Source organism: Lepisma saccharinum, chromosome 17, assembly GCF_977018435.1.
Source record: "Lepisma saccharinum chromosome 17, izLepSacc3.1, whole genome shotgun sequence".
In the NCBI taxonomy this organism is placed as follows: Eukaryota; Metazoa; Arthropoda; class Insecta; order Zygentoma; family Lepismatidae; genus Lepisma; species Lepisma saccharinum.
In genome coordinates this window covers 27,718,425-27,746,322 of record NC_139245.1, presented here as the reverse complement: position 1 = coordinate 27,746,322, position 27,898 = coordinate 27,718,425, and the positions used below count along the sequence as shown (strand labels likewise).

The 27,898-nt window shown below is 35.8% G+C and overlaps 2 protein-coding genes across 3 annotated transcripts in view; one reads left to right on the top strand and one right to left on the bottom strand.

The window, feature by feature from the left end:
- Cwc25 (CWC25 spliceosome associated protein homolog) overlaps positions 1 to 13,951 on the top strand; it is a 33,898-nt gene extending 19,947 nt beyond the window's left edge. Inside the window, exons 7-8 of one of the 2 annotated variants that reach the window (XR_014443593.1) lie at positions 4,336 to 4,512; positions 13,861 to 13,951. Coding sequence is in view for 1 of the 2 variants with exons in the window: in XM_083139221.1 (XP_082995347.1) it covers positions 4,336 to 4,450 (115 nt within the window). In the remaining variant the exon portion in view is untranslated. Of the gene's footprint in view, positions 1 to 4,335; positions 6,110 to 13,860 lie in introns of those variants that run through there. The other variant, XM_083139221.1, reaches the window with a different exon arrangement.
- Positions 12,204 to 27,898, bottom strand: part of LOC146001640 (CD109 antigen-like) — a 127,074-nt gene continuing 111,379 nt past the window's right edge. The window contains exons 23-28 of the mRNA XM_083139220.1: positions 26,472 to 26,707; positions 24,576 to 24,743; positions 23,980 to 24,176; positions 20,305 to 20,479; positions 15,866 to 15,971; positions 12,204 to 12,738 (exon numbers count right to left, since the gene is read on the bottom strand). Coding sequence (XP_082995346.1) covers positions 12,548 to 12,738; positions 15,866 to 15,971; positions 20,305 to 20,479; positions 23,980 to 24,176; positions 24,576 to 24,743; positions 26,472 to 26,707 — 1,073 coding nt within the window. The 3' untranslated portion in view covers positions 12,204 to 12,547. The remainder of the gene's footprint in view (positions 12,739 to 15,865; positions 15,972 to 20,304; positions 20,480 to 23,979; positions 24,177 to 24,575; positions 24,744 to 26,471; positions 26,708 to 27,898) is intronic.

Below are 27,898 nucleotides of genomic sequence, written 5' to 3'. Positions count from 1 at the left end.
ACGTTTAGGCACTTGTCCCAGCATTTCACAAGTCCCTCAAAGCCAGCAGCGAAGAAGGTTTGTGGTTGGTGTCGTAGCCAGCTGGTAACCTCCCGATGGACCTCCTCCATATCCTGGAACTGGTGACCACCCAGGTGATTCTTCAGTGGGCCGAAGAGATGAAAGTCGGATGGTGCCAAATCCAGACTGTAGGCTGGATGTTCCAGTTGTTCCCAACCTAGGGATCGTATGTGAGCCACTGTGGTATTGGCACTGTGTGGAAGAGTGTTGTCATCCTACAGAAGCACCTGGACGTTGCCTGCGAATGGCAGACCGTAACTTCGCCAGGGTTCTGCAATACGTTGGTGCAGTGACAGTATGACCCTGGGGCAGAAATTCCACGATCAGGATGCCTTTACTGTCCCAAAACACGGTGACCATCACCTTTCGTGCTGACTGTGTAACTGAATACCTGCCATCTTACCCACTTGGCACTCGAATGACTCGCCACTGCACGCGAACAAGACTACTAGACTACAATACACGGTGGTGCTGCCACCTACACCGACACTTGCAGAAAGCATCAGTGCAACGACTGATATTCATAAAACAATTTCACATTGCAGCAATTCGAAGATATTTCATTTTGTGACTTACACATTGACTTCCCCTCGTATATATGAAATTTGACCAATTTGTGTGGCATGGTCCATTATGTTATTTTACAATTCATTAGTTTTAGACATCTTAAGTTGAATGCTTAATTTTAGTTTTCCTGCACTGATATCTGAATATTGAGGCAATTTAAAATGGTTCAGAATGGTTTTAAATAAGGATGGGACAGATTAATTGGTATCAGCTGATATAAGTACGTATATCGGTAAAATTACCGTTTATTTTACTGATCCAATATATCTATAAGTATGCTTTAATTTAGTGCAAAATTCTGCCATTTTGTTACAATTTTCCAGCCCTACTTTTTCAAAAAGTAACTGTCTAAATATGCAACTTCTTTTGCAATGCAGTGGTCAATACTATTCAGGTCCTTCAAGAACCATTTGGAATTTTATATCAGATTGGTAGAATATCAGTTATCGGTATTGGTAAATTTTATATTGGCACTTTATCAGTATTGATCAAAATTTCTTTTTCGCACATCCCTAGCTTTTAAATAATCAGTCTGCACATTTTTACACAAAATTGTTCCCAGATTCACATTTGATGCAGCCAAAATTATCTAACAACTTTCATTGATCACAGTTAATTTTTGCTACACAATTTTGGTGCAAAATTATTTTAAAATTCTTCATCTTGCATAATTTCCAGGACATTGAACTCTGTGAAAGTGCCTTATTTCATGTAGCTTGCAGGATACCCATGTTCTCTGGAAAGGCCCAGTATCATGTATATATTAACCCTCCCTAACCGCCTTTTTTAAAATGTTGATTTATTTTCCTTACCAGTGTAATAATGGCTGGGAAAACACTGGGTAACCTATCTACACTATTCCCACTAAAACATAGAGGTGTTCGTGCCTTTTTTCTGGCATTCTTTCAGTTGCGTACATGCCTACTGAAGTGACCGATCCCCCTTTGGCAGCACTCAGTACTGCATGCGGGAACATTTCCTACTTTAAATCATAGTACGCCAGCCATGAATGTGGCGGAAATGAGAAGAATAAAATTACAGTACGTTCTTCGGAATGAAAATTATTTTTATTTGGAAATCATTGCAGTACCCATATAAAATGTCCTGAGTTGTCAAAATAACGCTCTTGAAAAGTGATAACATTTGGTTCCTTTTATTTGAGTCAGTATGGCTTTTTGTAAAATTAGAAGAAAAATATGGAGATTTGAACATTCAAAAAATATTTTGCAAGTTTTTTTGAGTTATGCTCCATACATTTGATTTCTTTTTCTGCGAGTCAGTAAGACCTTCACTGAGAAATTTCGAACAAATAGCTCCTTTCTAAGCCCATATGAGTTGTACGATTTCAATTTGTTTCGAAAAATTTGTTGAAATTTTTTTTTTGAAAAATACGTTGAAAATTTTGTGTTGTGAGTTCATTTTTTAGTTTCTTCATTATATGGCAAAGTTCTAATTATTTCTAGAATAACATTTTGGTGCATTTGCTTCAAGATTCTTTTAATAGGTATTAAAAATGTCAAAAATGGATGTGTTTGCGTTCATCTATATTTCGCCTGATTTCCAGTAAGTACTAGTGTAATTCAACATCGATTTGCATCAATAATTCATGAAAATAACGTTGGTATTGATAGGCTGGCACTGAATGCTGTGCATGGGACATTAGTGCTACTATGAGGGCACGGATGACTGAGGGTTAAAGTGTCAGTTGAACCCTATTAGTATTGTATTGTTAGTAGGGCTGAGCCAATATCTCTTTGAATCGATACTGATACTCTCACAAATTCCCACCGATACCGATACTTGAAAATTGCAATGATTTAAAGCTGTTCAAAATATTTATTAATAAAGGGTGACCCAGAGATGTATACCCATTTTGGAATGAACATTACACAGTTAATTGTACACCAAACTGTATTATTTTTGTTGTATAATGTGTGTGATCTATTGCCATTTATTTTACATTTATTTATTTATTTATTGCAGTTACCATGGAGTCGTGGTCGGTGGAACATCACGTGTTCATGTATGATGCCTATGTTGCAACTCAGAGGTTCAGCACCTGGTGGTGTTTTTGGAGTTACAGTGCCTGTGGTTCGAAACTGCTTAACCCATTTTAAGATTGTTTTGCATGTTGGAACTGATCCATGCCGCCTTACATGGAAGTGCCGGCAGAATAACCTCTGAGCTGCAACCACTGAATTGCCGTTTCTCACATAGACATCATACATGAACACGCGATGTTCCACCGACAACGACTCCATGGTGACTGCAATAAATAAATAAATGTAAAATAAATGGCAATATATCACACACATTATACAACAAAAATAATACAGTTTGGTGTACAATTAACTATGCAATGTTCATTCCAAAATGGGTATACATCTCTGGGTCACCCTGTATTAGTGTGTAAGTATTCTACTTCAATTGCATTCATAAATTTACCAAGAATTTTGCTTTAAAATATTCAAGAATTACATCAGAATATTCAAATACATAGTTTTTGTTGTATGTACGCATTGCTTGCATTGTAGAATTATTTTCTTGTAGTTTACGGTTATTACAAGCATAAGAAAACAGTTTTTCCTTGTGACGTTTCAGGAGAACACACACTCCTTTCATCAGACATTTATTTATATTTTGACTAAAGATACAGTTATAACAATGGTTAGCAATTGTTTAAACAAAAAGAATCCGTTATATAATGGATGTTGTAAATGTTACATTGTTGTAATGTAGCAACATAACTGTGAAAAGAAGCAGTCTGTTTTATTTTTATTTCAGATAAAAAATTTTGATCACATTATTTCTTATTTAAAATTATGAATCCCAAATATCATCAGGTAATTCAAAGTCGTCATTGTTTTCACAAAGTTTTTTGATATTTTCTGTTACATTACATTTTAAAGATGATGGCTTACTCCATTTGTGAAAAAGAAAACTCCATACTGGATCTACGTTACCATTTTCATTATTTAATTTATTCCAGTGTTCTTCTGCAATGAACGAAGCTTCCCAGACATTCAACTCTTATGTTTCCTGTCAATCTTTTTAAAAACCTTCTCTTTTTTAATCAAATGTTTCTCTTGGATGATGTGAGCTGACAAACCTGTTCTTGGGTTTACGTTTATAATGTCCAAATCGTGTTCCTGCCATCTTATTGCCATTTTCCTTGCTGTTTGTCCTACATAATCCTTTGAACATGAACAACTTATATTATATATTCCTGTGGTTTCCACATCTGGTAGAGAGTTTCTCATTTTGAATTCATTAAATAAAAAAATATATATAAAAATAAATGTCTGGTGAAGGGAGCATGTGTTCTCCTGAAATGTCACAATGAAAAACTGTTTTCTTATGCTTGTAATAACCGTAAACTACAAGAAAATAATTGAAATGCATGTTGTGTAACAAAAATCCAGTTTTTTACCACAAAATTGGTGCAAAATAAAAAGTAAGTTCGAATTTTGCATAATTTCCAGGATAATTAGACTCTGTGAAACTGTTGTGCAGCATTTTTGCAAACATCCATGAAAGATCAAGTATCGGCTGATATCGGTAAATAAATTCCAACCGATACTTTCTGATACCGATACCACTGATATTGGTTGATACCAATACATAGGCATCGGTATCGGCTTATCCCTAATTGTTAATGCTACTCTTATAATATGATGTAGAAGTCAACCTTTTTCTTCTTATCCTTAGGAATCACCTTTCCTATGCAATGTCCCAAGAATCACTGGAAGGGAGAATAAAATCTAAGATTAATAATATCCAAAGGTCTCACTTTGCTATGGATTCAAATTTTGCTAGGAGATGAAGATGGCGACTACTCTAATTCAGCAAGTACAAGACAATCAGTACAAATCTGTGGTGGACAAAGTAATTCAGATATCTTTTTTTGTATGTAATAATATTAGTTTATAGTGTAGTTAATGAATTTTGTTCATATGAGAGTGGTTTTAACTTAAAAGGCACATGTAAAGGCCGAATCACATGGAACTGGATATCCAGTTAGTTGGCGCTGAACTGGCTACATGCCCAGATGTGATGGCTGACTGCTCGACTGGTTTGGATGACTAGAACATGTTCTAATTGCTACTAGCTTTCCTCGACTGGATTCTGTAGAACAGCTAATCAGAGCAAAGTTTGGCCATGTGAAGATAATCTGTGAGTTTGCAAAATAATAAATAATAATATAATTATTAAATAATAAATAATATTAAAGAACGCCTGAAGAAGGGGGCAGTCGCTTCCCCGAAACGTAGCTAACTCAAGGAGTAGACTCACAGGTACGTAAGTAAAATAGCATTTATATGATATTTTTATTGTGTTCTTAATAGATTTTTTTTTTTAATATTTAATATTGCGAGTAATACGCACTAAATCCAATATGAATTCGAGTTTGCAAAGGAGTGTTTTTTGTCTGTTGTTTCCGAGTGTTGGCTGTTTCTGTTATAGTTTCTCCGTTTCTCGATAAAAAAGAAAAAGTTAAGAGATGACGTGCAGTGCATTCGTGTTCAGTTCATTAATATTTAGGTATTTATGCAAAGCGATGAGACGTGTACGTGACAAATATGATTAGCCGAAAATGAAAATCCTTATTATTACAAGTGTATTGATAAATGTTGTACTTTTTTGTGTGAATGAATCCTGCGAAAATCATGTATGAATAATGCAAACCTGAGTTAAAAAGCTTGTTTGGTATGCATTAATTACCATATTTTTTCAAGTCAATCTCTAGTTCATACTTTTCCGTTTTTAATAAATGCACATTCTCCTACAACGTTCTTCAAATTGCTTGTCCACCTTTAAGCCAGCTTTAGACGAAAGCATTTCCATTAACATTTTTGCTAGCATAAATGCTACGTAAATGCTTCCAAAAATCTTATAACAGATAGTACCTTACAGTTTTAAACCAAAGCATTTCATGGATCATTTCGATTAGCTGTTCCAATTACAATGTATAATACACACAGCACGAAAGGCACATCGAGTTACACCGTCTATGGTGAGTGCACGGTGTTTACAATTGAAAAAGCTAAAATATTCTTCCATACGTGTACAGTAAACGTCGTAAAGTATGTATTTTATCAGTGCCGTTCTTCTCTACCTAAAACCATTTAATACGAAGCGATATTCCTCTCGGTTGAATAGTTATCGTATTTTAAAAGTGTGAAGTGATACGTTGTTTACATCTCACGCGGCCACCATTATGGGAACAAAAGACTATCGACAAGTACGTTGTAACAAGTATCGTGTGAGGCGAAAATAGCAAATGGGTAGCCAGTCCAGCGTCAACTAGAGCATTCCTACTGGAAATCCAGTTCTGTGTGATTCAGGCTTAAGTTATTTCTTTATTACAAGAGAAAATAATTAGTTTTGTAAAGTGTTTTTGTGTGTGTGATCATTGCATATTCAGTTACTACAGTGTGATATGTGTGTATATAGATATTATTAATTAAAAAGTAAACTTCAATTGTTAATTTATTTGAGGGGTTTGGATTGTGGGGAAAGGTGTTATAGCTAGGCTGAGATGGATTTTACAATTTGTTTAATACTGCTTCTGCCTGCTGTACAAGCGTACAATGGACAAACGGGGAGGACAATAGAACAGCGTTGCAAAGAACATGCCAGCTACATCAAGAATTTTCATCCCGAAAAATCAGGGTTAGCAGAACATTCCATTCAGGAGGGGCCATAGAATTGACGTCATAACCACCAACATCATCAATAAATCATCAAATTACTGGGACCATCTCATGAAAGAAGCAATAGCCATTCACGGGGAAAAGGAAAACCTCAACAGGGACACGGGACTCGAACTGGACCCAGCCTGGTTAGCAATAGTCGACTGGGAGCGTGGATGTGGTAGAAACACCACTTGATTGGCCCGCCACCTACACCTGCACTTCAATTCCTGAAGATGAGAGTGACGTTAGCTCGGAAACCTATCCGGAAATCGCCTGGCTGATTGCCCAGGGAAAACCTCTTCAACCTCTGCTGTTGTCTCTTTCACGATTGGAATACCTCTGGAATGGCATGCAAGTTCTCATATCGCATTTTTCTTTCTCTTGTTGGTGGAATGAAGTCGATGACTTTTTAAGGTTTCCTCCCATCTAGGAAATAAAAATAGCTTGCCGAGTACATATATGGTGTGTGGAACACTGCAGATGTCTTGTGTTTTGTCAGTGGGAGTGACATTAAGAGTCCAGCCTTCTCATGGTGTACAGTAGAGTGTATCGAAAAAAACTTTTTTTCGAAATGTTAAGGTGGCTAGTGTGGAAAAGTGGCCATTTGTGATCAAAAACACGTCTGATTTTTTTCAGATTTTTTGGAGGTCATTTAGGTGGCGCGCATCGCCCGACCCTGTGGCCGAGTGGTTAGCACATCGTGCTGCGACGCCAAGGGTCCCGGGTTCGAATCTCGGTCGGGCTAGGTTGTTTGTGAATGTCCATTCATCAATTTCATCATTTCAACACTCATCCCCATCTTCGCAAATTAGCCTAGAGGCACAAAACTCGAAGTAAAATAAACTAAATCAATCAATCAAGGTGGCGCGCATCGACCTTGGAGTTTTGATAGTGATTTGGTTATGCAACACGCACAACAATTTCACAAAAATGTCATTATTTGGCTATTTCATGTGTTTTTTTCTGCATTATGGTCGTTTATTGTTTTGTTTATGGCAAATATGTTACATTCGTGCCTTACGGGTGGTTTCCTATGCTGTTTACGTTTGCTTTTGCTCAACAATTGTCAATTTGAGGCTAAAAACTCCATTTTTTCTATTGATGGTTTCCAATTGGTTTCGACTGTGTTTTATTCGAAGGTTTTCCGATATAAAAGACTAAATAAAATATTTTGGCTTTCTAATTGCTAACAGTTCCTCAATTACTGTCCAGCGCTTCGCTTATTTTCATAGCTTATTATGCTTTGAAAATAACCCAGAGCTCACCACGAGGAGGTGGCTGGACTGCGAGCTCCACCCACCCAAATGATGTTGGAAAACATAATTTTACTAAGGGGCAGGCCAAGATTTTCTTCTAGTTTTCTCCTTGAACTTTATAGTCACTTTTTGTTCGAAATGTCGGCATATGTTCTCTAGATTCGAATTTCGCTTTGATGTAGCCATCACGTGCGCTGGCGCCGAAAACGGAAGAAGCAGCCTCTGTGATAATTTTCACAAGTCGCTCCACTCCTTGTGTGTGGCAGGGGAAGTCTTGAATTTCCGCTATATTTTTGTTTTTATTGTAGTCATCTACTTCTTCATTTGTAATATTATTGGCCAACGTAGGCTCGTGAAGGGAGCATGAAGCCCAATCAACCATGTCATAGTATTGGTCTGCATTAAAATTGATGGTTGGTAAAACAAAAGTGCGAATTCTTTTGCCTTTCTTTCAATCCTCTTGCTTTTTTAATTCTTTGCCAACCAAAACTTCTTATTTCTGGGATTTTGTCGGTTATTAAAGCCAGCAGGAGATTTTCAGGATGGGCCAAGAATGCGTTTTGTTGAATGACCCTATTAATCAGATCTCTCAAGTGGTGTGGGAGAAATTGGGACAAGTAGATCAAATTCCACATACTACATAATGAAGATGTACGCACCGGTGTGGTTTGGGATCAAGAAGGAACCATCGATAACTGACAGAGCCTGACACCTCTGGAATTTGATCCACTTGTCCCGATTTCTCCCACACCACTTGAGAGATCTGATTAATAGGGTCATTCAACAAAACGCATTCTTGGCCCATCCTGAAAATCTCCTGCTGGCTTTAATAACCGAGGGAGGGAGGTAGGTAGGTAGGTAGGTGTGTGTGTGTGTGTGTGTGTGTGTGTGTGTGTGTGTGTGTGTGTAGGTAGGTAAGAGTTTTTAAGACAATAGGAACTACCTCCCCCCCCCCTCCACCAAAGAACCTGGATTTAAACCGTGAAAGGGCATGAGTGTTTTGTTGTGTTTATTCTTTGGTCTAATATTTTTTGTCATCATTATCATTATTAAGCCAATGAGATAGAAAATCAAATCAAAATACAAAACAGTAATGGATTTTGCAAAAGAAATCTGTAAATCTTTTGTAGATATATACAGCAGAACGTTGATTACACATTCTTCAAGGGACTGTCGCTAAAGATTGGAGAATGCAGGGAATATGTAAAATCCATATTCAGGTGCCCTCAAATTGATTCATAGAATCAATACTAGTTGGTTCACGGTTATATATATAAAAAAAATAATTAAAAAGTCAAATCTTCCCCTGTGCTTTGCACCATGCCAAGAAGGCATATAGGGGTGTGTGGAGTTATTGCCCCACACTTTCTTGATCTTGGCCGAAGGTGGGGGTGATTTCAGGAATTGAAATGCCCCTGGCTGCCTTTAGGCTCCAGAGTTTCCTCCAGGTACCCACTTTATACGACACTGGGTGGGCTCCAGAACCACTTGAACAGGTGGAAGAAATCCCGGTTCTTCCCCACCAGGGATCGAACATGGGTCTCACATGGTGGTCAAGACACCCTAATGACTGAGCTACCATGACTATGCAATGTGAAATAGAGGCAAATTGGTTTCAGGTTTCATACCCACATTGTCAGGGAGGAAACTGCCTCTTTTGGTACTTTTACCTGGTTCTTATCCAGCCTGAGCCTCATTCGACACTTTTATCTTGTTTTTACTTACTCCCAATTTTTTTAATCTTTTTACCTCATTTTTACCAAGCCTCAGCCTTTTATTTTTAACCTTTTTAACTTTATTTTTAATCCTCCATTTCCTTCTTGGCAGTGCAAGTTGAAACCGATGAAATATTGGAACTAATGTTGTTTTGTTCTGGTTATTAACAGGCAAGAGCATGCTCTATCCAACATTTATTTAACATCGAAAGAGAATGACAGTACAGCTCGCTACTGACATGTTGTGTGCTGAATCGCGAAAGGTTTTTTTTTTTTTTTTTTTTTTTTTTTTTTTTTTTTTTTTTTGCACAAAGACAAGATACCATAATTGGATTAGAGTAAAAAGTATCCAAATAATAAACTGAATTCAAATTTTTATTTACATTTGTATACAATTTTCATAACTTGTATATAAAAGAGATTTCAATGTTATGTACAGAAACAGTAATAAAAAAAAAACATGCCAATACAAAACAAAAATGTCACACACACACACACACACACACACACACACTGTTCCTGTTTTTGTTTTTTTAACATCTACAATTAATCTAAGATGCAATAAGAGAATTGCTGTCTTAATTTTTGCACCTACCATGGTTAATTCCACTATCTTATATCTCCACCAGACTTCAGTGGTCCTTATTACTGAATCTATTCTGAAACATAATCTAGTGAACTACGCACGGCATTTTATTTCATTTAATATATATGCAAGATGTAAAACAGGTGCCTGGTGACTTCACGGACCACAGATAAAATGTGATGTATTATTGAATATTATCAACCAGTAATTAAGATATTAATGTTCCCATTAGAGTGACCTTAACATAAGAAAGAAAAATTATATTCTCTCCTGTTAGAATGATTACTTAACAGGAAAAAAACTTTATTACAACATTACTTTTACTTGTGTGTTTCTACAAGTCTGCAGGAAATTAATAGTATGTGTATTAGGTACCAAGTACAAGTGAATATGAAGAAAATACTGACCAAATATGGACAAAAAGCCGTGCATGTATTTGTGTTGCAACCCAAAACTTTATAATGGTTTCAAAAGGATTTGGCACTTCTAACTAGGTTCAATTTTTCAATGCCCACTATTTTTCATCAACCTATAGAGTTTAACCTTGTGGTCTGTGTTCAAATAGGATTCAACCTCTATTACTGTTTCAGATTTTTTTGTGTTTTCCGTGCCTCATTGAGTAACTGAGAGTATTGCAAACACATAAGAGAAAAGTTGAGTCCTAAATAGTAATCTGCCGTGTATATGCAAATACAGTAGTAATGCTTGTCAGTTGCTTTCAAATACTTCTTTCCAATTTGAATCATCAATAGCATATTGGTTACGTGCATATTACTCACTATCTATAAACAAAAATACGTTAGAGTATTGAATTTTGTCTACTTACGTAAGTGAGTATGTATTCGTTGTAAACTACGTTTCGGAAGCTTTACTGCTTCCTTCTTCAGATGGTCGTATTTTAGGCTCGTAACATCAAGCCACGTCGGAGAAGTGTCATGCGAGGATACTAGGTGAAAGGTTTGGGTTAAAAACACTTCATAGTGCTCGACATATACAGATTTAAAACTACCTTTGTTAAAAACCCTTAAAACTCATGAAAAAACATGTTAAAATCACCACCACGGTGTACTTGAGTGGCCGTTGGGGCTTTCATATATGTCGAGCACTATGAAGTGTTTTTAACCCAAACCTTTCACCTAGTATCCTCGCATGACACTTCTCCGACGTAGCTTGATGTTCCGAGCCTAAAATACGACCACCTGAAGAAGGAAGCAGTAAAGCTTCCGAAACGTAGTTTACAACGAATACATACTCACTCACGTAAGTAGAAAAAAATTCAATGCTCTTAACATATTTTTGTTTAATATGTCATCAATTATGATTTGTGAGACTGCTGAATAACCCGAATATTTTTCATTCTCTAAACTTGTGTGACTATGCATTGATTTTTAGTGCTTGCAGGTAACATTTTTTTTATTAATGTCTTCTTGATTGTGCACATTGCTTGTTAATTAAAGTGTTATTTCCTTCTTTTAAAATTAATCACTATGAACGCTATTATTCATAAATGCTGTGCGCTCATTTCATAGTTTTTATTAGCAAACATTTATTTTATGTAAACTTAATGTAATGTTGACATAACCAAGATACAAAGGTTCAATTAGCCAACTTACTTTGAATTTTTTTAACACATAATATTTCCACTGTTTGAAACAGTCTTCCCCTCATTGTTTGTGTTGTTCTAATTTGCCTTTCTTATTTAGTTTGTAGTTGTAACTCCTATGTTGCAGTAATACAAATTACTGGTTAAACGATAAAGCTTGGCAATAAAATTTGTGCATACTATTTATGAAGTTTTTGATTAAAGTACAGTATTGGTTTGAAACAGTGGAAATATTATATTTGAAAATGAATACAAGTTCCAGAACCAAAGTAAAACTAAGTGGAAACTAATTGCTGAAATTATTTACTCTTAATAATATTTCTCTTTAGGAAAAATGAATGTATTTTTTCATTGAAACTTATAAAGCGTTATTGAAAAGGCTGAGAAAAACATTCATCTTGAGAACAACTGACTCAAAATGTTATAAACATTATCTTTAATCCCTTAGCATGATTTGGAAACTGGATTTTATAATATAAGTCATTACCTTTCTATTTTCCAATATTTTAAAAGTTCATGTATCCCATTAAGAACGATGTGGTTAATATTCAAGTTGTTGTTTTCTTCCAGACCTTTAGCCAGATAAATTATGTTACGGAAAATTCTAGATAATCTTAAATGCATTAGACACAGCCTCCTTTTGAAATAATTAATTTGTTGACAGAAATACATCTGCTTTGTATATTCAGAGATGGTAATAATACTGTACACATTGCTACATTTTTAAAATGGTATTACAATATAACCATGTTTACATTTTAAAGCGAGACTGAAAACACAACACATCTTAAAATTAGTTCTAAACAATAACTCTTCATCCAGTTACACATATGCTCTTTTATTACAAAGTGCAATTCTATTTTTTTAAACATATAGAGTGATGGAGAACTGTTAAGAATATTAGTTTGCCATTTCTGTATATTACAAAAAAGCAGTAATTCTGCTATAAAAATACATTACTTCTTAATCAACAGTACAAACATACATACAAAATTACAAACTTGGACGGACTGTCTTTTTTTTCTTTTAAAAAATGGCAGGTTGGTTTATCCCCATGCTTCCTGTCAGCTGCCGCTTAAATAGCTTTTAAGGCAGAAGGAGAGAGTTACACTGGTTATCAGAACAAGTGTACTGCTTATATACTGTATGGCTGTACTGTAAAATGGGCAATAAGGACACTGATAGGAACCACATACTTCGCATATGTTGAGGACATATAAGGGTGTTGAATTGAAAATTTCCTGCACAAAGCGTTCTGGAAAGAGAAGGAAATAAATGCATTATTTTAATGATTTTTTTTCTGCAAGTATCTAGTCTACAATACTGAAGACAATACTTAAAAAGCGTAGTACACATTTTTTAAATTTAAATAATCCGTACAATAAATACATTTAAAATTTAACATATAATGATGGTAATGAAATGAGCCATATTTAAAGCACGTTTGCATGAGAAATGATAAATTCAGTATGCACATAGCAGACTAAGAATTGTGCTTGTTTATTATTCTAACAGTCAGTGACGTAGCATGAGCATTTCGGATGGGAACGCCAAGTCCGAAGGAAGGGTGACCCTTTTTTGCTTAATACCTAAAGATGACCTAGGATAGAAGACACCCAAGGTTTACCATATCATCTGGTCCTGCGGTAAAGCCTACATTGGACAATTGGGGAGGACAATAGCACAGCGTTGCAAAGAACACGCCAGCTACATAAAGAATTTTCATCTGGAAAAATCAGGGTTAGCAGAACATTCAATCCAGGAGGGCCATAGAATTGACTTCACAACCACCGAGATCATCAATAAATCATCAAATTACTGGGACCGTCTCATCGAAGAAGCAATAGCCATACACGGTGAAAAGGACAACCTCAACAGGGACACTGTACTTCAACTGGACCCAGCCTGGTTAGCGATAGTTGACTGGGAGCGCGGACGTCGAAGAAACGCCACCTGATTGGCCCGCCACCTACACCGGACCCCTCCCTCACCAAATACATATAACGTCACCCTGACTTATCTCTGCACTTCATTCTCTGAAGATGAGAGTGACGTTAGCTCTCGAAAGCTCGGAAGTTTTTCCGGAAATCACCTGGCTGATTGCCCGAGAAAACCTGTTCAATTATCATGTGTTGTAATAATCATAATGTAGAAAATAAAAAATGAAATGGAAGTACATGACTATAACTGCAACATGTTACACACTGTAACACAATTATAATGATTGTAACCATGGCTTGGAAACACAAGTAACTTTTTTTTAAACCTAAACAGTACATATACATGTGAAATTAACAGCTTTCAGAAAAATGTGCATACTTGTTAACTTTAATATTAACTTAGATGTGTATATAAAAACATATACTCTCTGTTTCAGAATTAACACAACTTTTTTAACTACTGCTGCAGTTCTGCACAGTCTAGCAGAAAGCATAGCATGTAGGGTTCGAATCCAAGGTAAGACCTAAATATGTGGATAGATTACTGTAGCTGCAGTTTAAACTATTGATTGAAAATACTATAAGCCATTATTCATTATAATAAAAGAGTTCACATTTATATGAGTTTCCTTTACCTTAAAGCCAAATCGTTCAGGGTAGATTCTTTCACATGACTAACATATAGGTAAGGTATGTGTATGTGTATGTCCACACATGCCATGAAGGCATATGGGGTGATGTGGAGGTATAGAGCTCCACATGTACTAACATACATATACTAAAAAATTCATTATGCATTTTATGTTCATTAATAGAAGAGACCCAATAGAGAAAAAGTAGAGCACTAGTTTTATACTTTAATTCTTTTTCTATTAGCAAATTACTAGAAGCACATTTTTTTGGTAAAAAAAAAGCAAAATTTTGGTTAAAAACTGAGTCAATTTCGGGTTCAAAATGGTAAATATAATAAAATTTTGCTGTTATAGCGGTGAAAAAGCGTTATATGAAATGACATTTTGGTTTTAAAAAATATAAATAATTTGATTTAAAAACTGCACTTACTACACAAAAAGTGGGAGGGGGAGGGAGGGAGAGAGAGAGAGAGAGAGAGAGAGAGAGAGAGAGAGAGAGAGAAAAGAAGGGGTTTATGAAAATCCCATCCAAGCGCCCTCAGTGGGAGAGGGAGAGAGAGAGAGAGAGAGAGAGAGAGAGAAAAGAAGGGGTTTATGAAAATCTCATCCAAGTGCCCTCCCTCCCCTTCCTGTGAGAGAGAGAGGGGGAGAAAACAAGGGGAGAGAAGGACCGAGGAAGGGGGGGAGAGAAAGAAAAGAGAGAAGGGAGAGAGTACAAAATAAACATATGCCTTCTAATAGCACATGTATGTCGTTACCACAATATTAAATTTATTCCTGTATAAAGGGGTCCATTCTTGCTTCTCAAATATTTACAACAGAATTAATCAATTTTCCGTGAATTGCATAACTCTCAGGATAATTCTGACTTCAGAAAGTGTTACGTCAGTAAATAAACTCTAAACTCGTGTTTAAGACCCCATTTCGCATTTTACAGTTCATTTCGCATTATTTCGTGACAAAACAGGGTAGGAAAATGCATCTCACACCTTTCACAAAAATGAAAAATTAACATTACAATGTGTTATTTCACATTTCGTGTTTTCGTCAAAAACGAAATATGCATGCCTCTACAAATTACCATAAGTTGAGTATGTGTGAGTTTATTTTCAAAAGCAAAAGGTTTATAAACACTAATTTTTGTCCATAATAATCGCAAACAACCATGTAACTGTGATACATGTGTCACACTATTATGAAGTATGATGCAATTTACACTAACACTAGAGGATGAGAAGCAGGTGTTTCTGCATAATCATTTGCATATTTGCATAATCCAGTATTTTGGAAGCAGAGCTGCTTACTTTTAGTGCACCAACAAATGGATTCAGTGATCATGGTATTGAGGCCTGATAATGTTCAATATGAATAGGATAAATTAATTGGTAGATAGAAATTATAAACCAATAATGTGTACCAAAAATGCATTTGTCGACCAACCATTTGAAGTGTATTATTTAGCCAGCTTCCACTCTACATGCAGTTGGTCTCCTCTGTGGCATAGTGGTAGCATCATCACCTTGAAATCAAAGGGTTCTGGGTTCGATACCCTGTGGAGGCACATAGTGGTTGGATCCAACTTTAAACTCTAGATTAGCCTTTTTGTGCATTAATTTTACTTTAAATCAATAAATCAAATGTGAGTATTGTAAATCATGTTATAAAATGTAGGTAAAAGGAGGTATGAATGCTTTGTGATGTACTCCAGCCATTACCACACACTGAAAATCTTATTTCAATATTTATTACTGTGATAATGTTTCGTTTCTTAAGTGCCTGGTAAATAATAGTTCCTGTAGATAAAACTAACCTCTTGCATAAGCTTCGTATAGTACTGCTTGTCTGTAGAGAGTCATATTTGCAACTGGAAACCAGCGTCTAACAGTATGGTTGAAACATGTCCAGTTAGCTGTTATCTGCAAAGAGAATTTTGACATTTTGTTCGTGAAGTGCATGTGTACAATACCTATTCATTTGTTTTAAAAAAAAATCAAAAAAATCTTCATTGCAAAGCTGAACCACATAAGAAGTGCAATAAAAATACAAAATATTGATAGGTTATTTTCAAGCTGTACAACACTAAAGCAAATGAAAGGTACAGAATACAGATAAGATATGCACGTTATAAATATAGTATGATAAGAGCAACATATTTAATGTTGCATTAGTAACAGTCAGCTACTACACCTCTCAAACTCTACAAAGATGTTAGAACTGATTTTTTTCTCATGGTCCATGTGGACATTTTATAAGCTTATGTAACTTAAATATTCTATTTGTCTTCAGTACAAAATCATTTATTTTACATCTTCTTTCTTGTAATGTAGGTAGATCAAACAATGTTAATTACTTGAGATAGTGATCTTCATAATGATCCTTTTTTATCTGTACAGATTAAACTTTATCAAGATGGCACTTAACTGCCTAATTCACAACCATATTTTAAAGTTGGACAAACAGGCAGTCTTATGGAGATATATTACTCTCAGTTTTGAATACACTCTTGCAGCACTTGAAGTGCAAAGTGTTAGCTGGAGGATGTTTTGTTGCACATTGGGGTTAGCTGGGGGGATGCTTTGCAAAACCCTTGCTAACTGGCGATACCATACCTCACATCCCCCCTTGCTTCGAGTACTTCACTCTAGGGTAAAAATAAATAGTCTAACAATGTCTTAGATTACTTTAATAATAACAATAACAACAATATCTAAAATGTGAAAATATTTGCTACTTGAAACCTGATATCAAATTACACCTGTCAGACTTTGGCATATTTTCTTCTTCTAGCCTCAATTTACCCATCCTACCTTTCCTATGATTGCCAAGGATCTCTGATAAACATTTTTACCTTTGTTATCCTGTGAAATATTAAGAGGGAGCAAGGATAAATATGCTCAAAGGTAGGAAAACTTTTGTATATTTTGTAGAAACCTGAATTTAGCCTCTGTATCATTATTGGATGGATATAAGTTGCAGTTTTGATAATTTTTTTTTGCAACCTTGATATTCTACGGAATAGTTGAAACTGATTACCAACATTATTCTGACATCTGTATGTAATGAGTAGGGCTAGGATTTTTATGACCTAAAAATTACTAAAATTTTTAAAAAATATGCACTATAATTTGATCAAATATGCCCTTGCAACTGAACTATTTCAAACATCAACATTTAACCCTTAAATGTCAGGTTGTGACATATTGTCACAGCAGGTATTTGCGCCAATACCGGCTTGTGACATATTGTCACAAGGAGCTTTTTCTTGTAGTATGTAACTTTTTGGACATACTGTGTCTCAGATAATGTTCAGATATACATGTTTTGAGGTATGTAATTAGCATTTAGTATATTTGTTATATTTGGGAGGGAGGGCAGCCCTCTGAAAATCACATTCGATTTTTTCTTGCTTCACATTTGAAATTTTTTTTTCTTAAAATAGTATCTGCAATATGTGTGCAATTTTTTCCACAATAAGTTTATTTTTTCTTCTCCTTCTACCCAATAACGGAAAATTTGTTTTTTTATAGCATAGCCTTATAGACCCATGTGTACTTAACAAACAAGGTATAATTTGTAACACTAGCATTCTTAGTTCCAGAGATATAAAAACATGCAGAAGTTTAAAATTCGCTCTGAAAACGACTCCATCGTTGGTGAGTTTACCAGCAAAACACACTCCGCCAACTAAGGGTTAACATATGCTGAGAACTTTTCACATGCTATTTTAGTTCACTTTATGAGCCCCGAGTTACAATGTACAATGATACTTTATATAAATCTTCAAATAAAAAATATTGCATATTGTCAGCCAGCAAATCCTTGTACTGAGAAAAGCTTCTTTCTACTTTGGCTGGCACAAGAGGAGAATATTTAAAGTAAATGATGTCATTTGGCTCAAGTTTTGTAGTATCGAGAGAATTTTTTTCTCCCAACGGCTATCGGTTTGGGACGAAACAATTGAAAGTGCTTGCACTCAGAAGTTTTGAGGTAAAGACCATTTTGTGCACTGCATTGCAATAGGGGAGGAAGGTAGTTCTCATAAATTTGCAGAAAATAAACGCTGATCTGCACTTCGAAGGAATTCAACAATAAGCAAATATTTGCTCAGAGTTATTTCGGGCCAAAGTGCATGTGCTGATTTCATTCCATTAGAAAACGAGACTGGTTTTCACAATTTTTCTGGAAATAAACTGGGATGTATAATTGTAAAAAATTAAACAACTTGAATAAACATTGGAGTAAAAACGAATATACTTCGAAAATATCTGTATATTCCTTAAAAAAGCGAAAATATGATGAATATGACCGAAAATCTATCACAATATGCTCTATCATGTAGAAATGGCCAAATACTACGTCCTTAAAACAGCACCTTAATTTATTTAGTTTCTTCATAATATGGATTTCTAAGTTTGACTGTTATATTTTTCTCCTTACTAACTAACAAACTAACTCTCTAGCCTTCTTAAACCTGAAGGTTCATGGCTGCAGCAACACAGGCCTTCCATCTTTCCCTATCTTGAGCAAGTTCTATATACTCTTTTCCATCCCTACCGATTTCCCTTACGTCCATCTCAACGTTGTCCCTCCATCTTGGTCTTGGCCTTCCCACAGGTCTCTTACCATCAGGTTTCCCAACAAGAATCCTGTAAACTCCTCTTTCCTCTCCCATTCGTGCCACATTGCCTGCCCACCTAAGTCTTCTTGATTTAATTATTCTAATAATATCCGGACATGAATACAAATTATGTAGTTCTAAATTATGTAACCTTCTCCACTCACCTGTCTCCTCATCCCTTTTAGGTCCAAAGATTTTCCTAAGGATCTTATTTGTATCATCAGAGTTATTTAACCACCTAAGTCTAGCCTGATTTCTTATTTCTATTAGATTATGACATTCATTATCAAACCATGGCTTACTTTTTCTCGGTTTATGGTATCCTATACTTTCTTTAGCTGTTGATTCTATTGTGTTACGTATGTGCTCCCAATTCTTATTTACGTCTGTTTCATTTATATTTTCATAATCATTTAAATCCTGCAAAACATCAAATCTATTTGACAGTTTAATTTGGTAATCTTTCTTAATTCTTTCATCATAAACTTTCCTGTATCAAATTTTAGAACTTTTAGATTTTATTGCTTATGATTTATCACTGAGAGTCTTTATCTTAATTTAGCAATTACTAAATAATGGTCACTGGCACAGTCAGCACCTCTATGTGTACGAACGTCAATTATACTAGTATGCCTTCTTATCAATGAGAATATGATCTATCTGATTATGAGTTTTACCATCTGGAGAAGACCAGGTATATTTATGGATATCTTTATGTTTAAAAGTGGTACTTTTCACAATTAAATTCTTTGAGGTTGCAAAAGTAATCAATCTTATACCATTATCATTACTTAATTCATGAAGACTTTCTTGACCAATCGTGGGTTTAAATGTCTCTTCCTTGCCAATCGGTGCATTACAGTCACCTAACAGAATTTTCATATACTGAGAAAATTTATCAAAGACCTGTTCTAACTCTGTATAAAAATCATCTTTAGTATTATCATCTTTATCTTCCGTTAGTGCATGTATGTTTATTAAAATAATTTTACACCACCTACCCTGTAAAACTGCATATGATATCCTATCATTAATAAATTCTACTGTTTTAAGAGCCGAGATAATTCTATTATTTATGAAAAGGCTTTTTCCAAAATTATGATTTTCAGTACCACCATAGAAAAAAGTATAATTTTTAGTTTTACAATTACTTCTCCTGGCCACCTAACTTCCTGGACAGCTACTACATCTAATTTATACTTCACTATCTCATTAACTGTACACTGAAATGCCCCAGGCCGGTAAAGGCTCAGAACATTCCAGGTGCCTAATTTAATATTCTTATTCCTAATGTAGATCTTATCCTTAGTCCAGGGACCTCCCAAAGTAGTCCCCACCCGGAGATCCGAACGGGGGACTATTTTACCTCCGGAATGTATACACACCCTGAACTGTCCCAGAAAATTTACCCTCCAACCCACAAGGTTTTTCTCCTTACTGTTGAAATGAAATTCTAGTTGAATAATATCCCTTTACATGCATTGTAATATTCATGTTCCAACATTTCGTACATATTCTGAACAATTCTGAAATTTCTTTTAATGTTCGTGTATCGATATCATATCTGCCCTTTGTAAATGTAACAAAAATATTATTAATGAAAGGAGAAGTGTAAAATGATGCTTGCTTACATAGTCAAAAAACCATATGGTTTTTCCAGGAATTGTTCTGGCATCCCGTAACGTTGGGTGCACCCCTGATTCAATCATTGAAACGGCATCTGATTCTAGAAGGTGATAACCTGTAGGAATATCAACTTCTAAAACTGCCGATCCACTCACGGGAGAAACTTCTGTGAGAGTCCATCTGGAATATTTAAGCAAAATTATACCTTAACATAAATTACAAAATTTATAATTAGTGATATAATTCAGCAGTTTCAACAACATGTCCACATCTTGTCCCACAAGAGCATGGCTAAAAATATGGAAACAGTAATGAACAAATTATTAACCCCTTCCCTGTGGTGAGGTTGAGAAGAAGTGCGACGAAATAAAAATCATCTATATATAGATACAACTGCAAATTTGTGTCATTGTACATAATGCAAAAACTAACTATAAAAAGACTTGCCGCAAAATGAAGCCAAGGAAAACAATCTATATATAGACTCTGCCACAATTAACATTCCATATTAGGTAAGGTCAAAGGTAAGGTTCCCCCTGCACACAACACCATGCCTTGAAGGCACATTTAGTGTATGTGGGGGTAGGCCCCCAAACTTCCACTACATATTCTCTGTCTAGGTCATTTTGGAGGTGATGTGATAAACACCATGCTCCAGCCACCTTTACCTGCACTCAGGTACACATTGATTTGAGGCTGTGTGAGCCCTAGAGCCACTTTGTGCAGGGACTAGGCCGGTAAAATTTCAAACTCAGTACACCCACCCCAGGAATTGAACCCGGGTCTCCTGCATTGCAGTCAGACACCCTACCAACTACACCACCGTAGCTCTGATTCCATATTGCAATTTTTTGATTGCCAATACCCCACATAGACTAATAATAGCATGAAAAAGTGGTGTCTATAAAAATGACTTGTCGCAACACAAGAACTGCTAATTTTCAAATACTGTTTGTATATAGAAACTGCAAAAAATGCCCAATTTTAGAGAGTCTATATATAGTTAATGGGTTAAGGTACACAGCACAGAAACTGAAACAAAATGTTTCTTATGTTTCACATTTGATCTGCTTCTAATGTGAATTGTTTGGTCTGATGATGCAAGCAAGAGGTCTGTGAAATGCAAACATTTTTTGCAATTTCTTTGCCGTGTAAACCATGATTATAAGTAAATAAGAGTCATTTACAAAATACAGTATTATGGTGCATATACAGTTTACATAAGGCCTGTATGTTTGATAGTAGCAGGGTTGAATCAGTCCCACTTTGAACCAGTAGCAATACTGATGCCAATACTCTTACATATTCCCACCAATACCGATGCTGATGCATGAAATCGTAACAATCTAAAGTCATTCATAATATTGGTGAGTGAATATTCCACTCCAGTTATAAGGATTAATTTGCAAGAGTTTTGCTTCAAAGAATTACAACGGAATACTCAAATACCTGCTATGTAATCATGAAATACAATTTTTTATACAATATTGGTGGTAAATGAATTAATAAGAATTTTGCATAATTCCCAGGGTAATTGGACTTCCTGAAAATGCTGTATGGTATCGTAAAAAGTATCAAATGGTATGTCCTTCCAAGAATAAAAAAGGTAAAGGTAAAGTGCTCCCCTGTGTTTCATAAATAATTGAGGGGTAACAAAAATTTATTCCAAGTAAACTATTGAACTTTTGTTAATGAAACCAGTCCAGAACGAACGAGGTACTCAAACAGTTTTTTTTAACACTTACAAATGTTCAATGCATGCACCACGGGTGACACGGCACACATCAACATGATAGGAATGCAAATAGTTTGTGCGTGCATGTTTCGTTAAGCTGAGAGTTCATATCCCTGCTGCTAGGCGACACTCAAATCACTCACAGTGTTTTGTGCAATGTTTTGGTCCCCAAGATCACGGAGCTTACGCCATGTAACTTCTCTTTGTGGGGTTTCATCAAAGACAGGGTATTCATCTCACCGATGCTACGTGATATCGCAGCCCTAAGGGTGCGTGTCATCGCAGCGATAGGCACTATCGACAGGCCCATGTTGATGCGAGTGTTGCAAGAAGTAGACTATCGTGTTGATGCATGCTGTGTCACCTGGGGTGCATACATTGAACATTTGTAGGTGTTTAAAAAAACTGTTTGGTTCCTCATTCATTCTGGACTGATTTCATTAATGTAAGTTCAATACTTTTACTTGCAATAAATATTTGTGAAACACCCGGTAGAATGGTAAAGTTGACCTTCATATTAAAGAGTTCCTAAATTCTAAAATTTTAGTTTGCTTTAAAGTATGATCTACTTTTTTACTCTCATGTGGCAAGAAAACTTATCATTCGGCATGTCAAAAAAAAGGGCCGATAATTTTTTATGCAGGGTTGGCAACACTGATGAAGTTGAGCATGTGCCGGAGCATGCCCTAGTATTCTGTGCTTGCAACAGAGATAGAATCGTCAGAGTGAGGTTGTGTACGTGCGAGTAGCAGTAAGGTGAAATGGCTGCCGTAATACAAAATCCTGCCAAATGTGAAGTGAGATCTGTCATACAATTTCTGAATGCCAGAGGACAGAATGCAGCTGACATCCATCGGGAATTGTGTGCCATTTATGGACCGACAGTGATGAGTGAAGGGAAGGTCCGGCAATGGTGCAGAGAGTTTCGGGAAGGGCGTTTAAATGTCCATGACGACGAGCGTAGCGGAAGGCCTAGTGTTGAGACGGACGATCTGGTGGAACGTGTTAATGAGAAAGTGTGTTCCAATCGCCGGTTCACAATATCTGAACTCGCCAAAGAGTTTCCAGAAGTGTCTGCGAAAACAGTGCATCGAATTGTGACTGACAACCTGGGGTATCACAAATTGTGTGCGAGGTGGGTACCAAAAATGCTGACAGACGCTCACAAAGAGCAAAGAAGGACAGCTGTACGTGATTTTTTGGCCTGTTCGGTGGAAGATGGGGATGACCTCTTTTCGCACATAGTGGCAGGGGATGAAACGTGGATATCGTACGCCACTGGGGAGTCGAAGCAGCAATCAATGCAATGGCGGCACTCTGGTTCTCCTAAAGCGAAGAAATTTAAACAAACACCATCAGTTCACAAAATCATGGCAACCGTGTTTTGGGACCAAAAGGGTGTGATTTTTGTGGAATTCTTGTTACCAGGATGAACAATTATAGCAGAGGTGCCATCCAAAATCGGCGGAGAGGAATGCTACGTTCTGGAATTTTGCTGATCCATGACAACGCCCGCCCACACACAGCTGCTTGTACTGTTAAGACAATTCAAAGATTTCGATGGGAACTATTCAATCATCCCCCTTACAGCCCCGACCTTGCCCCTAGCAATTTCTTTCTTTTTCTTCACCTGAAAAAGTGTTTCAATGACAGTGACGTGCTCAAGACATCAGTTCTGGACTGGCTGCACTCTCAGGTGGCAGATTTTTACGCAGAGTGTATACCGAAGCTTGTGCCACGCTATCAGAAATGTCTGGAGGTTAATGGTGACTACGTCAAAAAATAGCCAAGGTATGTACTTGTTTATCAATCACAATAAATTTCTTCTATCATTTTCTTGTTTTTTAAAAAATATTGGCCCTTTTTGTTGACATGCACCTCGTATAACCACTCATAGTTTTATTGCGACTAATGTCTTTTATTTATTAAAACATTAAAAATATACCTGAAACAGCTGCGGACTGTGATGGCTGACTTGTTCCGGAAGTTGCTATAAAATTCCCGAATTTTCAATTCAAAGCAGTCTCTAGTAGGAAAATCCTTTAGCGGTTCATAATCAATTCCATAATTCACATCAAGCTGGACAATTGCTTGGCCTCTTCCCTTTGCAATCACATTCACATGGCCCCATACATTACTTATCTGAAAAAGTACTTCTGTATTAAATTTGTATTTATCCAATGAACGATTTAACAAACTGTTAGGTCTCTGAATGCTTGTCACAAGAAAATGAACATTATATTTTATAATAATCAACAAATCATACATCCTAGTGATATGAAAATCAATTTGATTTCATGCAAAAGATATTGAGATCAGTTGCTTTTGCATTATAGTTGTTGGCTATTGGAATTATGAAGAATATTTTTAAATTAGCTGTAACAATGAATATATAATAAAGTTTTTGTAAATTCTGACAAAATACAAAACAATTATGAATTATGAAGAAATGGGATAAAATGTGTTTACGATATCTAAATTCGAAAATATAGGTTATGAACATAAACATGATTAAGAAATGGCACATAATGAAACACTTACATCCCAGCTTTTCATTTCTGCAAGGCTGCTATTTCCTATTTGAGACTTTATTCTGCTGTCGGCAGTTTTACTGCTTGGCACTTCAATTGATATTGTCATATCTGTTATATCTCGTAATCTTGCTCGGAAAGTATATTCTGTTAAAGCTTGTAGAGCAATGGCAGTGTCCTAAATTAGAGACAGATGGACATTATTTACAAATGAAACTTCAATTCGAATCTACCTTATTTCTTGTCTTTTATACAGCTTAACCAAGATAAGAATGCCCACGGCAAACTTACAAACTAAAGTGCACAGTCGTTTCTTTTCTCCTCTTGGTTCTCCTTCTCTTGTGTCTTTTAAAAGTGCTGCACAATTTGTCAACACAGGAACATGGGAACAATGTAAGCAGCTGATGGCATTGCCCATGCTCCCTCTGCTTATGGTTAAAAATTTTACTACAGCACCACGGGGACATTGTTATCTTGGTCAAGCTGTACATGAAATCACAATGTAGATAATACTTTACAGGACAGAGAAGAATAACATAGAATACAACTTCAAGGATATATTCAACACTCGTATCTAAATTTTCTTAAATATCTCATTGCACCATGTACTTGACTGTTGATGTTCACGAAGTAGAAAAAAAAATCCAAAACAACACACTAAAAGTTCAATGTTTCCAGGTTTCTTCCCACATTGTCAAATAAATGGAGGAAGAATAAAAACAGGGTAAAATGGTTAAAATTAGCTGACATAGTGTTTGTGTACTCTTCTCCCATTTCTTCCTTCACAATGTAGGTGACGAACATGCAAAATAATCATGTTTTTTTGTCCTGTTTTGAGTCATATTTTCTCTTTTATCCCTGGACATCAAGAGGTAAGAAAATTATTTCAATCTAAATTTATATGAGTTTCACGTTACTATTATTATATGGATAGATTTAAAAAATATATATATTAGTTATTTGAAACCGCAAGCATTGACTCGCAGCGTGCACCAGCAGTATCCGTGGTCCAGCAGACATCGCTGTGTCCCATGTTGCCACGTTCTGCGAACAGGTGTACTCCGCTGACTGAATAAAAATCTGTATAAAATTGATTTCGCAATGTGAATTGACAATGATAATGCATTTTAAAAACAGATGCAAAGAGCTTCAAAACAAGACCAATATTGTATTTGTAGGACTACCCAATACCAAGAAAAAGTTGTTTGGCAAAGTTAAAAATAACAGTTTTTTGAGAAATTTTGAAAACCTTAAAATTAATAATTAAACCTTTCTGCCTGCACCCTATTAAAATTTCATAACGATCAGACAACCCATTTTTGATTTACAGAATTTCAAACATAACGATTGTTTGCAAAATTAAAAAGGCCCTTTTTTTTTTGTTCTCACGACGATAAAAATAGAAGGCATACTCCAAAAAAAATTTGCTAGCATATATTAATGCAGAATTGAATAAACTAAATTTTGATGTAACTCGTTTCTATGTTGGTCTACTGGTAAATTTTCAATTGGAGTCCAAACTTGAGTATCTATAATTTTTAATTCGATAGTATGCTTAATTATTTCGATGAAGAAATTTATTACTTTGTGTGTTCTCTTTATATTGCTTTCACAAGCCATGGACCAAATACAAGAACCGTACAATAATGAGTAATATGCGTGTTCTTAAGTATGTTTTGAGAGCAGAAATATGTGTGATATCTGTAAATTTAGCAAAGTTGTTTCCGTGGCTTTAGAAGTAATGTAATCTATATGGTGGCTAAAAGTCATTTGTCCAAATTCTGGTTGCATTGCTTATAGGATGAAATTACAATTTTAATGGAAACTTCCCTAAAACATTTCCAAATTTTTGAAGCACACATGAAGTACATAACAAAATAAGCATTTTATCATATACAGTACATACCACAGTAGAGATGAACCCTCCATCAGACATTCTAACAGAGTTGAGCCAATGAACTATCCTTTCTGCAATTATCGTCACTCCATCCCTTATTAGGTAGACAAGGAGAGCGTAGGAACTAGACTCCACAGCAAGAGAATCCCATTCTGTGTAATCCCGTGCCTGAACAAAAGGCCTTTGGTTTTCATATCTGATTGTATTTGCCGGAATGGGAGCTCTTGACCAATAGAGTTGCCCATCTGTTGGTTAAAATTTCATATAATTTTATTGCATAATATTGGCATTCTAATCTACATTTTAAGTATAAATACCCACAAGAATAATAGGATAATTTTCCCGATTCATTAATAATATGGAGAGGTTAAAGTAAACATTTTTTTTATTCTCACTTTCACCCCTTATCCTGAAACTATTGTGTAGTCGAACAGCAAAATAAGTATATGTATAAGTTTATGGAAATAGCAGTACCACTAGCTTCGTATATAACTTATATATAGTAAAACCCTGAATAAATATTTTTTTCAAGGGGTCTGTGGCAGATAACTCAAAATGGGAAAGTGTAAAATCTTAAAAAGAATTCTATCAGGACTGGATACACACACGTTGAATGTATAGTGTGGGAAATTTGAAATTCATAAACATGAAACTGGAGATTCACTGTATTTTACTCACTGATTTCAATTAAAATGTAAGGTATAAAATCATTAAAACAACACAAACAAAACCTGCAAAAAGTTTATGAAAATGATGAATCATGCAAGTATTTGCTCGTAAATGGCCTCCCTGATGGTGTAGTGGTAACATTGTCACCTTGTAATCAAGGGGTCCTGGGTTTGATACCTGGTGGTTCGGATCCCACTTTAAACTGTAGGTCCAGTTCTGATTAGCCTGTCTGTGCATAAAGTGGACTTAAGAAAACAATAATTCAATTCAAACAATATTTGATCGTAAACGAAAATGCATATCTTGTTCATTGACTGACCCTCTCCAAAGAAAGCAACAACAACTTAGGAGTAAATACAAGTGATCTATCTATTGTTCCTTTGATTTGATGACAGACTGGCACAAGAAGCATTTGTAGTGTTTCGCTGGAAATAGTATTCCAAACCTCGAAACAGAGCCTAACAGAAATGATTGCCTCTGTGGGCCACCCCATTGTAGGTTTTTGCATGCTTCGATCAAGTAAATTTCTGAGAAGCATGATAGGATTTAAGTCTGGCGATTGCATCATGACTTTGAGTTGTTGCTTCCTTTCTAGGCTTTGTAGGTAGTTCTTGCAGGGTTTCGAATTGTGCTTCAGATCATCATCATGCTGAAATATGAAGATACTTCTAACTAGCGAAACCTCTTTCTTCATTCTCCTGTCGATCCTGATCAACTCTCAGTGATCCAGAACGCCAGAAGAGTTGGACTTTTAAACCTCTAAATCC